Here is an 18794-nt window from a genome sequence, read left to right as displayed (position 1 = left end):
GATATGCATTACAGCTCCAGTATTATATATGCACACCATAATGTTTAGAACAAACATGTACAAACAAGAACAGCTATTTCCTCTTCTGTGTTTCTTTTAACAGATGAAAACTTTTTGTAGAAGATCTCAGCTGAATTTTCCTCCCATCTAATTAGGCATAATAAGGTCATATACCCCTTCTCAAACTAACCATTGCCAGAGGGAAGAGTTACAATGATTGGATTACGGTCAAATCAAGAGATTCCTAGGCTGAAAGAAAGTAACCCTTGCTGAACACATGCCCTTCTGAAGGAGGAAAAACAATAGTTAAGGATCCACCCAGACAGTGGCTGGAAAAAAATCATTGTTCCCTCTACATTAATTCCTTTAACACAATATTGTACCCTTCCCTTCCCTCCTAGACTCTTTTGTGGATCACAAATCCTCCAGATCTATGATCAACAATTCTCTATCCTCAGTCCCTTCTCTGAATGTTTGCTTGACCTCCTTGTCTTAATAGGTTTCTTCAGAGGACCCTGTTCTCCTACAGGCAAAAGATAACTCTCTTGAAGGTCATACCAAAAGTCATCACCTTCTCCACATTCTAGATACTGTGAAAATGAACTAACTCCTCTTCACTCAAGTCTTGGCTCCTAATTTAATATATATCACTCTACCTTTATTTTTGTCATCTTGTTGGTGTGCAATATCTTTATTCAGTAGGACGTAAAGGAAAGAAAAGCCAACTCCAAAAAGACAATCATCATGCAAACTATTCATATATAACTTACCACCTTATGCTACATTACACATTAAAGCAAAGTAGTGCTATAAAAAACAGACATAAATTTTAATGTTTGGTCAAGAGCATCACCAAGTTTTGCTTCTAACACCTCGTGTAATTTTCTAGGTGATTTGTTTTGAACACATCCTACTGATTCTTTAACTGTCTCTCCAAACAAGCCTCTCAAAACAAACATTTTTTTAAATTAGCTTCCTAATATTTGGTGTGCCCCAGTCATAAATCAGCTCAAATGTCATAAGAAGGGGATAGCTATTTTCATTCCTCATTACTATAGCGCACTCTAGTTCATCCACGGAAACTAAAATGGCATTTTCTGATCTCACAAAATCACAGAAGAGACAGGAAGAAAATATTATCATATTGTAGGCACTTCAACTTTGCGTATTTGATTCTAGGGCTTAGATGAAGTCTCAGAAGGGGAGAAGAGAAAGAATACTGCAGAGAAATGTTAAGAAATAATAAATAAAACCTCCCTAAATTAATGAAAGACAAAAATTTACAAAATCAAGAAGCTCGGAGAGCCATAAACAGAATTTGAAAAATACTATCCCTAGGCACATAGTAAAACTGCTGAAAATTAAAGACAAAATGACATGTTATATAAATTAAATGACTATGGACTTATCAGATGTCAATACTAGCCAGAAGACACTGGAAAAAAGGGGGTGGAGGGGGAGAAGGAGAAGTAGAAGAGGGCATAGAGTTTGGAAAGGGAGAAATAAATTTTTTCCTATTTAAGGATGGCATGATTGTCTAGAGAGAATATCTTAATTAATCTACAAAAAACTCATAGACCTAACATGAGTTTAGACAGGACAGGTCACAGGACACAAGGACAACACACAAAAAAAGTCAACAGTATTTCTATATATTAATCATAAACATGTGGAAACTGAAATTAAAAACATAGACTTACATTTGCTCCAAAAAATTTAAAAAAAAACAACTTAGATATCAATACATATATAAGATCTACATCCTGAAAATTACAAAATTTGATAAAAGAAATTAAAGAAGACCTAAGTAAATGGAGAGACTTACCATGTTCATGAATGGGAAGACTGGACAAAGTTAAAATGTCAAGTATCCCAAATTGCTCTGTAAGATTAATGCAATTCCTCTCAAAATCCCAGCAAGGATTTTTCTAGGCATAAATATGTCTATTCTATAATTTATATAAAAAGGCAAAGGATATAGAACAGCTAAATAATTGTTTAAAAGAATAAAGTGGGAGGAATAATTCTATGCATTGTTAAGGCTTATGATATAGCTTCAATAATAAAGACAGTGTGCAGAGGGACATAAGCAGCATGGCGGCATGAGAAGACCTCCTGGTCTCTTCCCTTAAAGTTAAAATAAGTCAGACAATTATAATTAAACAAAATAGTCCTCGCTCAACACACAAACACATCTGAGATATCTGTGCACTGAAACATCTGAAGGTGGGTGTATCTGAGTTGTAGGGAAGGGAAGACAGAGCAGCTACCATCACCAGGGGGAAAAAACAAAGCCACAGACACACCAACCCGCTTTCCCTCCCTCCTGCTTACCCCTGTCCCACCCATCTTCAGGAACCCAGTACAGACAGCTGGGACACCTCAGATAGCACAGCTGGCAGCTTCGGGTTGCAGGAAAGCAGCGTGGGGAACTCACAGGCCCCAAACCCCATTGCCTACCACATCCCATTACAGGAGTGGTGGCCTGAGACGAAGCTTACCAAGTCACAAAGGGGATGCCCCCACCTCCACGGAATACAGGGCATTTTCAATGCCTAGGCAACACTGCCTCACAGAGATTCAGGATGTCTCAGTAGTACAGGTAAGAAAAACAAAACTTGCATTATATTATAGCACCATCTACTGGAAAACAAAAGAAACCTCTAGTTATCAACCTGCTAAAATTGTTAAAAGCAAAATACAGTACTTAAACAAGATTTCAACCCCTAAAATGCCCAAGCAGAGAAATAATCCATCAAGTACTGTGAATAACCAAGGTAACGAGGTAGCTCCGATAGAAAATAAACTCAAAAACATGGAAGACTATGATTTAAATCATAGTCTTCAGGATTCAGGATTGCAGTTCTGAAAAAAACTCAAGGAGATACAAGAAAACTCAAAAAGGCAGTACAATGACCTCAGGAATAAAATCAACAAACAAAAAAGGAGTATTTTACTAAAGAGACTGAAACATATATATATATATATATATATATATATATATATATACACATACATACACGTATGTATATGTGTGTGTGTGTGTGTGTATATATATATATATATAAAATATATGCACACACATATATATTATAACCAAACAGAAATTCTGGCGCTAAAGAGCTCAATAAATGAGATGAAGGATGAATTAAGAGAGTTTAGGAAATGGAACAGACCAGGTGGAAGAAAAAATTAGTGATCTTGAAAAGAGAAGTCTAGAAATGACTCAGGTAAAGAAAAAAGAGAAATGAAAGTTAATTAAAAAAATAAAAGAAGTCTATAAGAACTATCTGACTCCATTAGAATGAATAATGGAGTATGAGAAGGAGAAGAGAAGGAGAAGGGACCAGAGAGCCTATTCAAACAAATAATCTATGACAACTTCCCAAACCTATGGAAAGAACTGAACACTTGAATCCAAGAAGCTAACAGAACACTTAATTATCTCAATGCAAAAAGACCTTCTTCAAAACACATTATATTAAAACTGTCACAAGTTAATGACAGGGAGGCTGGTTAGCTCAGTTGGTTAGAGCACAGTGCTCCTAACAACAAGGTTGCCGGTTCAATCCCCACATGGGCCACTGTGAGCTGTGCCCTCCACAACTAGATTGATATAACTACTTGACTTGGAGCTGATGGGTCCTGGAAAAACACACTTAAATAAGTAAAAAGTTAAAAAAAAAAAAAAAAAAGACAAAGCTAATGACAAAGAAAGAATTCCAAAGGCAGCAAGGGAAAAACAAGATTGTAACCATTTGATTTTTTTATTACCATTGGATTTTTCAGCAGAAAAATCCTATTATATTACCATTGATTTTTCAGCAGAAACCTTACAAGCTAGGAGAGAGTGGAATCAAATATTCCAAGTATTGAAAGAGAGAAATCACCAGCCAAGAATAATAAATCCAGCAAAGTTATCTTTTTAGATATGAAGGAGAAATAAAGAAATCACACAAATGGCCAACAGATATATAAAAAGATAGCTCAACTAGCTATAAGGGAAATGCAAATCAAAACCACAATAAGGTACCACCTCACACCTGTTAGAATGGCTATTATCAAGACAAGTAATAACAAGTGTTGGAGAGATTGTGGAGAAAAAGGAACCCTTATACACTGCTGGTGGGAATGTAAATTGGTACAGCCACTATGGAAAACAGTATGGGGGTACATCAAAAAATTAAGACTAGAACTACCATATGACTGAGCAATACCTCTTCTGGGTATCTACCCAAAAAAATTGAAAACATTTATTCATAAAGATATATGTACTCCTATAGTCATTGCAGCATTATTCATGGTGGCCAAGACATAGAAACAACTTAAGTGCCCTTCAATGGGTGATTGGATAAAGATGTGATACATACTTTGTATATACAACGAAGTACTACTCAGCCATAAAAAATGATGAAATATTGCTATTTGTGACAACATGAATGGATCTTGAGAGTATCATGCTAAGTGAAATAAGTCAGATAGAAAAGGACAATAACCATATGATTTCACTCATATGTGGGATATTAAACAGAAAGCAACAAACAAACTCAAAGACAACAGTATGGTGGTTGCCAGAGGGGAAGGGAGACGGGGAAGGATGAAGAGGGTAAAGGGGGTCAAATATATGGTGTTGAAAGGAGCCTAGACTCTGAGTGGTGAGCTCACAATGCAATATACAGATGATGTATTATAGAATTATGCACCTGAAACTTATGCAATGTTATTAACTAATGTTATTCCAATAAATTTGATTAAATAAATAAAAAAGACAGTGTGGTAATGGAGAGAGTACGTACATAGATCAATTTGGCAAAATAGAAAACCAGAAATAGACTCACACAAACATGTTTAACTGATTTTTGACAAAGGTACAAAAGTAATTAAATGGAAGAGGATAGCATTTCAACAAATGGTGCTAGAAACATTGGACATCCATAGGCAAAAGAATGAACCTCAATCAAACCTTATACCTTATGTAAAAATGAATCACAAACTTTAATGTAAAATGTAAACTATAAAATTTGGGAGCGGGGAAGAGGGGAAAAGGGATCTAGGGCTAGTCACAGAGTTCTCAGAATGACTCCAAAAGCATGATTCATAAAAGGAAAAACTGATAACTGGACCTCATTAAAATTAAAAATGTATGATCTGCAAATGACCCTGTTAAGACATAAAAGACAAATAACAGACTGGGGAAAATGTCTGTACACCACAAAGCTGACGAAAAACTGGTATCTGAAAAATATAAGAACTCCTAAAGCTCAAAAGGAAAAATATAACTATCTAAAGACAAATAGGTGAAAGAAGACATGAACAGACATTTCACTGAAGAGAGTATACAGATGGTGAATAAGCACAGGAAAAGATGTTCAATAGTAATAATTAGCCATTAGGGAAATACAATCCACACTGAGGTATCACTGTGCACCTGTCAGAATGTGTAAAATTTAAAATAGTGATAACACCAATGGAAAATATAAAATGCTACAGCCATATTATAAAGTAGTTTGACAGATTCTTCTAAAATTAAACATGTACAATCTAGTAATTTTCATTCTTGGGCCTTTGTCCCAGAGGAATGATCAAGTAAAACCTGTACACAAATGTTAATAGCAGTTTTAATCATAATAGCCAAAAACTGGGGCAAAACGCCAATGTCCCTCAATGAGTGACAAGTTCAACTATGGGACATCCCTAAAATGAATGAATGAAGGGACTGAAAGATTCAGTATTTTAAAGATGTTACTTCTCTTCCAAATTCATCTATAAATTTAATGCAAGTTTAATCAAAATTCCAGCAGGCATTTTTTTTTGTAGAAATTGAGAAGTTGATTCTAAAATTTATTTGGAAATATAAATGACTTAAAATAGTCAAAGCAATTTTTAAAAAGAAAAATTTGTAGGATTAACTCTACCTAATTATCAGACTTACTATGAAACTATACTAAACAAGATAGTGTGGTATTGAGATATACAGATCAACAGATCAATAGAAGAAAATATAAAATCCACAAACAGGCCACACATTTTATGGTCAAGTGATTCTGGACAAAGATACCAAGGCAATTCAATGGGGAAAGAAAAGGTTTTTCAACAAATGTGAAAATAAATGAATAATCGTATTTAAAAAATCATCAACTTTTATCTCATACATCCACAAAAGTTAACTTGAAGTGACTCACTGACCTAAATGTTTGCAAGCTAAAATTATAAAACTTCTGGGGATGGCAGGTTAGCTCAGTTGGTTAAAGCGCGGTGCTAATAACCTCAAGGTTGCTGTTTCAATCCTCGCATGGGCCACTGTGAGCTGTGCCCACTATAAAAAAAAAGAAAAGAAAAGAAAAGAAAAAATATATATATTTTTTCTAAAAGAAAACATTTCCTCACAAATTCTCATAGCCAAAGTTAGATTACACAGAGGCTGAAGGACAAAACAAAAATTGGTCAACTGGACTTAAAAATTTCTGGTCTTCAAAAACTCTACTAAACGAAAATGGCCAGCCATAGAACAGAATAAAATATTCACAATACATGTCTGACAAAGATATTATATCCAGAACATATAAAGAAATCCTACAACTCAATAATAAGAAAACAAAACAATTTAAACAGGAAGATATATTTAAGCAGAGACTTTATAAGAGAAGATGCACAAAGTCCAATAAGCACATGAGAAGATGCAAAATGTCAGGAAAACACAAACTGAAAGGACAATGAGATGCCACAACACACCCATTAAAATGGTTAAGTTTAAAACAACTGACAATACTGTTGGCCAAGGTGTGGGGCACTGTACACTCAGACATGATTGGTAGAAATGGAAAATGGTACAACCACTTTTAAAATCTGTTTGGCGTTTTCTTAATCAGTTAAACATATGCTTATCATCAACACAGCCATTCCAAGAGAAATGAAAACATATGTCCACAGAAAAGTTGTAAACATATGTTCATAGCACCTTTATTCACACTAATCAAAAACTAGAAACAACCCAAATGTCCATCCATACATTGTAGCATATTCATACAATGGAATACAACTCAGCAGTGAAAAGCAATAAACTACTGATACATGCAACAACCTGGATGAATTCCAGAATCATTATGCTGAGTGAATGAAACAGACACAAAAGGGCACAGAACTGTATGATTCCATTTACCTAAAATTCTGGAAAAATGCAAAGGAATCCATGGTGACATAAATCTGATCAGTGATTGCCTAGGGCCTAGGGTGAAGGGAGGACTAAATACAAAAGGGCATGATGTAAATTTTCTGTATCACGACTGAGGAGGTGGTTTGCTGACTATATTATGCATCTGTTATGAGTATTATGTATTATGAGTATTATGCAATACTCTCAAATTGTAGGCTTTATATGGATGCAGTTTATTTTATGTAAATTACACTTCAATAAAGCTGGAGTATTTCTAATGACACTCCTTTAAAAGAGTCTGAGTATAGTAATAAAAATCATAGGGATTACCTTCAAGGAGTTCTAGATAAATCCCCCAAATATCACTCTTTTTTCATGCTTGGAGACGGTGGATTTGCACTGACTCTTTTGCTTCCATTTTGTCCTATTTGTGTTACTTATATTTGCAACATAGAATGGAGGTTAAATTTGTGGCAGATGGAATCTGAAACTTTTATCTCCTTTCCTCTATCAGACCTGATATAAAGTTAAAATAACATTGCTGATTAAACCCAGGCATGAGGAACACAGAATAACATTCAGTTTTAGCCCAAAGTTACGTGAAGTTGAAACAATCTCTTAATAAAGCAATCAGATACTTTTTTTTTGTAGATGAAGTAAGGAAAGAAAGACTCCCACATCATTCAAATAGTTTTTACCCTAAGAGTGGCTCAAAGGGACATTTAAAATTACCATACATGAATGTGGTATCATATAATTTCACACAAAGGAGATTACCCACATGAATATAAACAATTTTAATACACTTGTCACTTTGCAATATTTTAAACGCTTTATTTTTAAGATCAAATATGCAAAACAAACTTACCGAAGAAATGATTTAACATTTTCAGCTTTCATCTCGGACACCAGGTTCCACCGTAAACTTTGATGGTAGCGCAGTGATGTAGTCCTTTCTTTGAGAGGCTTAAGAAACCAGCCTGGGGGAGAAGATATATATATATATATATATATATATATATATATATATATATATATATATATATATATATATACCACATACACACATCATTGGTGTTAATTACTGTAAAAACTACAAGACAAAAAAAGCCCTTCACTAAGAAATAGATCATGGTGAGCTTTACAAAAATATTCATATTAAATGAAGAAAACCTCCAAGTTCTGCTGTGTGGTATCATTCTGAGTTGGTTAAAACAAATTTTATATGAGAGTTCTTTTCATTTTCCCACATGTTGCTTATCAAGGGAAGGGCTTTTTCCTTTCTTGTTCTCCCCTGGGAATCTAGTTCTTAGCACAGTGCAGGGAGCTAATTAAATTAATATTCCACAAATATTAATTTGAAAAGTGATGAGGGAAGGGCTGTTTTTTGCAGAGCTCCCCATATTCATTGCAAATTTTGACTCGTTAATAATGCTTCCAGCTGAAACAATTGTTTTCATCCCTGCGGATAACCCGAAATTGCCCTGTGGCAAACCCCAAATTGTCTTTCAAACAGCCCTTAACAGTTCCTTGAACTCAGCTAGCAATAAATCTGGATTTCAGTTACACTTTATTAGGAAGGCCCAAACGCATTCCATTCCGTTTCCAGTTTGGCTGAAATTCATGGAGTTCACCCGTTGGGATTGACACTGAGCTCAGCTGGCCTGGCGAGCCCAGCAGAGTTTTCTTCGCGGAGGAGCGCCAGCCCTGGGCTCAGGAAGCGGTTTGTACACTTACCCACCATAAATCCTGCCAGGAAAGATGCCAGCGCTGCAGCCAAGCACATCCAAAGGTACAGATGGCCCTTGGACTTCGCCATGTCTTCTTTGCGACTACGTTCGGAGAGCCGGCTGCTGTAAGGGGCCTCCGAGCTGCAGATGAACAGAGAGAAGGTGCACCGAGAAGGGGTGAGGGCCCGGACTCCCGCGGGGCGTGACCAACGCTGACCTTCAGCAAAGCCCGGCCTCCACCCTCCAGGACCCTCCAGAGAGGAGTGGAAATCAGCCGGAAACAACTCCTGGCTCCTTCGGTCCCCTGGGGGTGTGGAGCAGCTAGAGAAAGCTCTGCAGGAGGAGGAGTCAAATGCTTCCTGTTGTCCTGCGATTTTCCAGTTGTCAACAGACCCGCCAGTGTGTTGATCTTACAGTAACTTGGACCGAGTGTGCGTGGGGGCTACTGAAAATGTCTCTACTTGTTTCGTAAAGAACTCTACCTGCCTCTTTGCCACCCCCATTCCAGGAGTTGCTTAATTTCAGCTGTGAAGTGCATTTAAATCCTGCTTTTCCTTTGCTGTGGATTATCCTGCTGCCACTGGATTCGTTGTCCGAATTTCTAACTGGTTACACTTGGGAAGCACTTCGGGTTCTGGCTGGTCCACTATAACACAGAAGTTCCTTCACCACGCATCAAACATCAAAACCCACAGGCTCCACTGAGTTCTTTTGTTCCCCCTTAACTGAACAAGTCTCCAAATTTCTGTAATCCTCAATTACTTTTGCTGTCGCTGGGGTTTTTCACTACCTCACTAGAATGGTGTAGGTTCAGACAAATAAGATTAACTATTGAAAGAGCTTTGCTCCATAACTGACAGTAGGTTCTCAACAAATGTCATCCTCTCTGTCCTTCCCCTCCTCCCATATTATAGATGTTTCTCTTTAAAAGTGTTTAGAAAGTTTGCAAAATGGGGGTCCTTAGTAAACAGCACTCCTGTATCCATCCATTTCGCCCCAGCGGAAATCTTTAGCAACTCATGGCTGAATTCCTCATATCCGACCAAAAGCAGTTTTGCAGCCAAAGGAAAAATTCTTGGTGAGTGCATTATGAAAAGGACAGTACATCTATGGCCCCCAATCTTCACTGCACTGTAGGAGGCCCTGATGATCTTAGCTGTGAAAAATAACAGAAACAGAGCCGCTTGGAAATGGAGTTGGAGCTGCCATCTCAGAGGAGGTCCCACGCTTTGAACTTTGGGATGTTTAAAATGAGCAAAATAACCTTTGGACTGGAATAAAGCAACATGGTATTCCAAACAACTGTTTGCAAAGCAGATATTCTGACTACAGGACTGACAGTTAAAGACATTCTTTAGCACCACTGTGTACAGCTAAAGAATGACTTAGTTTATCTGCACCTCCAGAAATCCCTTCCTTGATTTATTAGCACCAATAGATATTCCTTCCTTCTATTAATGTGATTACTCCCTTTCCCTTTCTTATAAAAACTCTTTGCCTTCACACCCTAATCAGAACAGGACCTGGGTTTCTGCCTGCATCCGTGCTTTCTGAGTAGCTATTCTTTTGGATCTCAGATAAATGCTTGTTGCCTCTCACTTTGGCATTTTATTTTAGATTAACAGAGTTAAGTCACTTTACTTTTCTCCTAAGGAGTTGACAGAAGAGTCTAATTTCTTTTTCTTGCACTATAATTGCTGATGTATGTATCTGATGGGTTTTTTTCTTGGAACTTTTGTGGAATCCCTGATAGTTAACTTTGAACCAAATATCTTTAGTGAATTAATTGATTTCATGTTTGTATGTTGTTAAAGCCCAGTTGGGTGACAAGGCTCTCCCCTACGCCACAAACAACATCGAATGTTACTTGTGTCAGTATACACAAAAATGTGTTACACATAAAACTTTGAGGACTGATTATATAATTTATTAATTTCTAGGTCCTTAGCCTTTTCTATCTGCTACCCATGGGACCATTGGTTATGGACTACATTTCTCTCCAAAGGCAGATCAAATTCATCTCTAGAAAAAGGTTTGCTGCAGAAAGAGAAGGTAGAAACTGGTGATTAAAATGAGTAAGTTATCTGTGAAATGTGTTTTTTCCTACTCCTGTCTTAATGATATAGCTAAAATTTGATTAATAGAAGAACTGAGTGTATTAAGTAGCACAGTTTCCCAACTTGACTAATCTTCCCAAATTAAAATTAGATTATTCTTAAATCAGAATTTATTGAGAGGCTATAGCATGCCAGACATTGTAAAAACTTCTGAGTATATGATCCTTGCCTCTAGGGAGCCTAGGATACAATGAGAATGTAAATGTTGAATACGTAATTAGATGTAAAGTTTTCTAAGGAGCAGTATTACCTTACATGTGAAGGTTGTCGCTGCCTCAAGAGGTGGCATCTACAATCTTTATCTTGCCGATCCATTGTAGAAAGTCCAGTTAGCTGATTCAGTACGTTTTTGGCCTTTTGTTAATACAGATACAGATGCATTATTTCATTTTAACTAACCTTGTAATAGAAGGCTGCTATCACAGTTTCTAATTTGTATCTTGGAAAATATTTGCTTTTTGCAAGAACGCTTAACAAAGCCACATGGTTGATTTATGCTAACCCCTTTCAGTCTTTCCTTCAAAGCTAAAAAGTGTATAAGGGACTTTTTGTATTGGAAAATCCATCTCTCAATAATGCAATTTAACACATTGGATCTGTTCATTATTCATTGAGCCTCTCACATGACAGAACTGTTTTTTCCATTCACAAACTTAAATTGCTCCTACAAAGTCATTTCCGCCCCCCCCCCCACCTTTCACATTGCAGAAGACGCAATCCTGTAACTGCAAAGTTCAAATCCCATCACATGAGTCACAGTGAGGTTTGAAAACAAAGTGACATATGTCCTAATACAGCAGTATATGTAAATTCCTTAATGAACACACCAATAGTTAAGACTTAATAGAGAAGGAATAATGTTTAACTGTGTCAAATTTCATGTTTTGTTTGAAGATGTGGCCTTATAAGAGAGAAATCACCTAGATGCTCCCTGTACACATCTAGACATGTCACTAGTGACATCACAAGGTGACCTGATGATCTGGTCATCCACATAGCAATATTCACTTTCTGAAAAAGTGAAAGGTTCATGTTATGATGATTGAGAGTCATGGCAAGAGATACATTCCAGTTGAGTATTTCTAAAATCCTACGTCTAAAAACTGCCAAAAATCCATTTCAAACGTAAAATAAGATGTTAGAATGTTAGTATGTTGTACGTTGTACAAGACACCATAACCTATAGACCAGGTGAGAAGTGAGATACAAGTGTAGGCAGGGAGAAAAAAGTAAAAGACTAATAACACTAAGTGAGAAGAAATTTTAAAAGAAAAGCAGAAAGTCATGATTGGATGATTTCCTTCTGATGTCACAATTACTCTACTCAATAGTAAATGTATAAATTAGAAAATACCCACCAAGTTAAACTGTGAAACAGAGAGAAGACCTCCACCCACGTCCTCCTATCAACACAGGATGTGTGTACCATGATGTTAACATTCCAGGTGGAAATTTGGCACTGGTAAGTTCTATTATTTGGCCTGTAAACCAAATTTTCTTGCTCAGTATCTCTCATTCCTCATCAAGTGACTTCAGTCTATTTCCCATGATAGCTTTTACCTCACAGTAAAATCAGGGGCTCCCTCATACTGTTTCTTCCAACATTCTCATCCCCGGTCCTCATTTACACCCTCAGTCCCTAGGGACCTTCCGTATTGTTAGGTTATGGATAAATCTCTTCATCTTGCTTCTAACAGCCCTTTCCTATTCCTTCTTACCTGACACCTATTTTCACTTGATGATACCACTTTCCCTAAAATCAGATAAATTTCCACTTCATAAGGAAGTGGAAATGAGTCCCACGGGGACTCATGGGCTCAGAGAGGAAGGATGGAGCTTTGCTCTGCCAACAATGAAGTTCCTACCCTCTGACTATATCATTCAGTCCTTATTCTCATCGTTATTCCCAGGTGAGCACTCAAAGTTCTCCCACCTTCTGCAGTTGTAACGTCTGCTGTGCAGACGTGGATGAACCTTTGGCCCTTCACTCTTTGTTTCGTTTCACACCTTGCATCCAATCGCCCAGTAAGTTCTATTGTCTCCGCAGTCGAAATATACGTTGAATCTAGCTGCTTCACCAGTAGTCCTCTAATCTTAGGCACAATCATCTCTCATCTAGACTTCTGCCACAGCCCCCTAAGTGGTCTCTGCCCCCACCCCTGCTCTTGTACAGACATCCTTGACTTAATAGAGTTTTCTGTCAGAAGTAACAATCAGATCGTGTTATTATTCAAATCAGTCAAAGCTTTCTCATTAAACTTAAAGAAAAATTCAGACTTCTTGGAGTGGCAACCAAACCCACTTAATCTAGCTTTTGACTCTTGCCTCTCTTTGAGGGAAGGGAACACATGCAAACCAAATGCATAAACACTAGGAAAACACCACATCAGCAGCAATCACCAGCATCACAAAGAACCAGACAATCCCAAGGGAGGCCTGTGGCCCTGTGCTCTCCTAGTGACAGTGTAGTACGTCCATGTGCCCACACATGAAGGAGGCATTGGTGAGGCATTGGTAAGTGACAAATGACAAAGAAAAGCAACACAGTAAGAAAAAGGTATTCAAAATTTTATAATTGGGGCAATTATTAGAAAAACTAAAATCATTTCATGGTTTCCCTTCAGTGAGCTGAGACTCTAGAATTAACTGGTAGCTCTTCTTGACCAACTAGAATGACCAAGGACAATACAATTCATAACAATAGCAATACATTCCCAGCCTGCAAGCCCTATCCATAATAAAGATCTACCCTGCAGTTCCCTACACTGCGTGACCAGTATTTGGGATTCAATGCTTATTCTCTTCTTTCTACATCTCAGACAACCCTGATAAAGGCTGCCAGACACTTGCCAAGCTTCTCCTTCTACCAGCTTTCACGCAGAATGCCTTCTTTATCTTATTCCCAGACAAGCAAGGCTATTAGGGAGTGATTGAAAGAGGTTTTCAAATGATGGAGTAGTGAAGTTATTGCACGCTCTTGTTTGTACATAGAAAGATGGTGAAGAAGATACAAGAGTAAGAGAACCATGGTGTGGTCCAAGGAATGTGAAATAAGTGGGTCAATGAATGTTCTCTGGCTTTCACAAGGACCAAAGGTTTTACAACCTTCTATCCCAATTCCTAAAACACAAGTCATTCTTCCACAACAAAATTACATCTCTAACCAACATAGACATTTTATTTCCTCCTCCTTAAAAAGTCTCTTTCCATAAATAAGAATGTTATTAGATTATTTCATAAAAATTCCTTTAAGCTGGAACAAAAATCTGAGTGCAACTTGCATATTGAAGAATAGGATATAAGCCCCTACAACTAAATAAATAAAACTGGACTATAAATGTGTAAAAAAAAAAAATGAAGGATGATTATAGCCATCTGCAGACACTGTCACAAGTTTTTCTTCAAACAGACTTAAAAAACACTTAACTCCAACAACTCAAAGATAAATAGACCCCCAGGACGATTATGCTGGTCATTCTTGCTGTCATCTTTGTAAAGAAAAAAAAGGTTGTGGTGTGCAGGCATACTACAAAGCTGGCATCTAATATTAAAACACTGTGTTTTCTGAATTGCTTAGAGAAGAAAGATTATGTCCTTGTAATTTATTGACTTGCAGAGACCACCTACCCCAGCAAAATACAGCCAAGGAGAAAGATTCTATACTCGTGAAGCATTGGCTTTCCTGAATTTTACACCTTTTCTTATTTGATTAGTTTTGGTAAAACCAAATTTAAAACTGATCCATAAATACAGAATTTAGAGTGAGGTGATTCCTAATTACCTTCCACTTTAAAAATTGCTTTGAATACTTGTTCTGTGGGCATTGGGAAACGGCATCTCACAGGAGAGAAAAGGTGTTTTGCCTGGAATTAAAACAACTCAAAAAATAAAAAAAAAATAGAATTACCATATGATCCAGCAATTACACTTCTGGGTATTTATCCAAAGAGAATGAAAACACTAACTCGGAAAGATATCTGCATCCCCATGTCCACCGCAGCATTATTTACAGCAGCCAAGATATAGAAACAACCTAAGTGTCCATCGACGGATATGTGCATAAAGAAATTATGCATTTACAGAGGATGCCAAAAAATATATACACATTTTAAGAAAGCACAAACTATTAAAATTGTAATAATATATATCGATAACAAAAGATGAATACAAGTCACGTTTGACTTCTGCAAATACAAGAAGTGCTCAAAAGTAGCTACCATCAGTATAATTTTAGCAGTTTTTTCCTTTCTTAAAATGTGTATACATTTTTTGGCACCCCTGGTATATTATGGAATATTATTCATCCATGAAAAAGAATAAAATCTTGCCATTTGTGATAATATGGAGGCATTTTGCACCTTGAGGGCGTTATGCTAAGTGAAATAAGTCAGACAGAAAAAAGATAAATACCATGTGATCTCACTTATGCAGAATCTAACCAAAGCAAACAAACCAAAAGAACATATGCAAACATCTATTCTCTAGCTTTGGTTGCTGAGAGGACTTGGGAGCAGCACATCTCAATAGTAGTGAACACAGTTATCTCCTATTGGTTTCTAAATATTTTGCACCGCTAAGTGGACCAAGGATCTTTGGAGAAATGGTTTATTCCAAGGTTGTGGCAAGAAAATACAAGATAATAATTGTGGAACATCTTAGGCAGAAAATCAAGAAAGTACTCGAAGAATAATGGAGACACATCAAAAAGACGGGGAGGGCAACTTGAAGGGGTTGTCCCACATCAAATTTGAGACAATTTGACATCAAAATACATAATGCTTGTACCTAATTATAACTCACTGAATAAAATTGAAAATCACGAGTCCAAACAATTATAAAGGAGTAGATAAGTTGAAATGATATAAATAAGCTTAAAGTTTAATGAGAAATAAGCTATTTACATAGTTTCAAAGTAACTCACCACAAAAATACTTAATAAAAAGAGAAAAAGTAAGTTGAAAGTGGGGAAACTTGGCAAACACTGCCTTACCCACGTGATCTAAATAAATATTATCAATAATGGGCCCATCGAAATCATGTATCACTACATACAATTGAATAAAAACACAGCATCACTTTTGTGATTTCTCTCATCAAAGATGCATAATCCATTTCTAATCATGAGAAAAAAGACAAAATCACTTGGAGATATTCTACCAAATATCTGGCCTTCTGCCTTCAAAAGTATCACGGTTATGATAGTTAAGACTGAGGAACTATTCCAGAATAAAGGAACTAAAGAGACATGCCAAATAAATGCAACTCGAGATTCTAAATTGAATCCTTTTTGTTATAAAGGACTCTTTGGGAGACCTGGCCAATCTTGAATGAGGTCTGAGGATTAAATGTCAGTGATGTCCCTGTGAATTTCCTGGTTTTGATGGTTGCATTGTGGTTATGTAGGAGCATCCTGGGATTCTGTCAGTGTCCCTTGCTCTTCTGGTGAGCAACAGGTAGCGTGCCTTCAGAGAATGATCTCTGAGTGGGGGAAGTAGGGGCTCAAACCATTGAATTTGATGGCCTCTCAGTCTGCCTAATTCACAAAGCGTGCGTGGTAAGCACTGGATAAGACTTTAAGTGAAGTGCAATTCCATTCATTTTGGAGAGAAAAAGCAATTCGCTTCTAACTCATTCTATTTTTAATTAGTGGGGTAGAACACACACATACACACACACACACGTATACCCTATATATATTTAGAAGAGAAGTAGAGTTGAGAGACTAGTTACCCAAATCTGTCCAATTTAAGTCATAAAAATATAAATCGGCAATTTTGTAAATTTCTCCATTTCCAATTTGCAAATATTTACAAACTTAAACTAATAATGTTTTACATAATTTTATTTCTAACGCAGAAAACTTCAGATGTCTCAGAAGTGTATTGTCCTATATTTCATACTTCTAAACCATTGTCCTTTGAAAGTTGATTTGCCTTCATTTCTTTTTCTTCTTTTCTATTTTTTCCCCTTCATTTCTTTCTTTTTCATTTCCACTCACTCTCTATAAAAATAGGATTCTCTTGGTGTTTCTTTTTAAAGGGATAAGTATCATTGAGAATTTTCAGAAACATGATAACTAAAAGTGTAGTTATATGAAGTCATTGGCATCCATACCCAGTTTAATTTACTGTTTATACCCCCCCCCAAAAAAAAAAAAAAAACACGAGGTCCGATGTAATTTAACCTATAATGTAGAGTATAACAAAATACTTATTGTATTTAAAAACAAAAAAATCTCTATTGTCAACCATATCACCTGTACCCTACATCATTATTGGCTTGTACTTTTGGTATATGTCAGGTTCCATTTTGCAAGCAACATACACTGACTGACTAACTTGAGCAGAAAAGCAATAGTAGCTCATAGAATTTTGGACAAGATTAGAAAATTGAAAAAAAAAAAAAAGTGGGGAAAATCAAGGTGTCCAAGCACCCATAACTCTGGCACCAATCATGTCACGGAACAACCTGGTAAAGATGGTGTGGCTGCAGCAGCAGGACACTGGATGGGACCAACCCAGAGTGGGGAAGCACTTACTCTTGAGACAATCTCCCCCCACCTACACACCTCACCAAAAAAACACTTAGATCCTGTGCCTGTGCCCTAGCTTCCTGGGGCAGAAAAAGAAATGTCTAGACTTTACAGCTTCTCTAGTGGGAAAGAGTTCTGAAACCATGAAGAATCACAGAAGGGAATATTCCACAAACATAGAGGTTTCAAATGCTAGATGACCAAAACTAAGCCAGCAAATGATCAGATAGTCCATCATCTGCCCGCTAAGCGTCCACATACATTATTCTTCCTATAGTTACATTTCCGAAAAACATATCCGCATTGGATAGTTTTATAATTTTCATACTTAACAAGACTATGCTCACCCCTTTCCAAAACAGACACAAAAATGTGGTAAGAGCATTGTGTAGGGAAGTGTTTCTCAAGTGAGGTCACCAGAATAGCAGCAACAATATCACTTGTTGACTTGTTAGACGGGCAAAGCCTCAGGCCAATCCTAGAACCATTGAATCAGAAACTAAGTAACCTGTGTGTAACAAGTCCTCCAGGTGGACTGTGATCATGCTAAAGTTTGAGAACCACTGGTCTAGAGTGATTGATCTTGACAGTCAAAGAAAAATAGAGTTGCTTTTTCGCAATGGGAAGAATCAACTCAAAGGCTCAAAGTTACTGTAATCCGCTGCAAGTCTAACATTTCTAAGTTAAAGCCCATTCTTCTTCTAGTTCTGTCATTGTTCTATCTCCATGGTCTCATCCTATGAACAAAACTGAGAAGCTAAATACCAACCTCATACCCTGTTTACGTGTTATTTTGAGGAGAAGTAGAGTTTGCCACTCTAAAATATGCCTTTTGGGATATTGGTTATATAAAGCTAGAGAAAAGAAAGACTCAGAAAAATCCTTGATCTTCCCTCTAACTGCCTAAGAGGAATTTAGATAGAGGACATGCTCCAGGAAGGGAGATATCATCATAGATATCTATAGATTAATCTCAACTGAGTGAGGAACCTCTCAAGGCCCATTTGATCAAAGTCCTCTCTGTGTCCCACTGTTAAAGATGGTGCAGCAAACATTTATTTACCAAACATCTGCTTTCCTACCTCCATGTGACTTGCCTTCCTTTGAAGTTCCAAACCACAAGCCCCCCTCCTCCTTAGCTTAAGATGGCGTATAAGCCTCAACTGCCCAAGTGTCCCCAAGTCTCATATTCTTATGGCATTCTCCGATATCCATACCGACTAAGTTTGGTAATTTTCTCCTGTTAATCTGTCTCATTTTAA

The 18794-nt window shown here is 37.0% G+C and overlaps 1 protein-coding gene across 2 annotated transcripts in view; it reads right to left on the bottom strand.

Moving 5' to 3' along the window:
- NAALAD2 (N-acetylated alpha-linked acidic dipeptidase 2) overlaps positions 1-9637 on the bottom strand; it is a 49755-nt gene extending 40118 nt beyond the window's left edge. Inside the window, exons 1-2 of one of the 2 annotated variants that reach the window (XM_033121853.1) lie at positions 8891-9637; positions 8022-8133 (exon numbers count right to left, since the gene is read on the bottom strand). In XM_033121853.1, coding sequence (XP_032977744.1) covers positions 8022-8133; positions 8891-8972 — 194 coding nt within the window. In that variant the 5' untranslated portion in view covers positions 8973-9637. The remainder of the gene's footprint in view (positions 1-8021; positions 8134-8890) is intronic. The other variant, XM_033121854.1, reaches the window with a different exon arrangement.
- Positions 9638-18794: the final 9157 nt, after the last annotated feature.

This window comes from Rhinolophus ferrumequinum, chromosome 11, assembly GCF_004115265.2.
Source record: "Rhinolophus ferrumequinum isolate MPI-CBG mRhiFer1 chromosome 11, mRhiFer1_v1.p, whole genome shotgun sequence".
Lineage (NCBI taxonomy): Eukaryota > Metazoa > Chordata > Mammalia > Chiroptera > Rhinolophidae > Rhinolophus > Rhinolophus ferrumequinum.
Note: the sequence above shows the minus strand (reverse complement) of the source record. Positions and strands in the feature narration are given on the sequence as shown.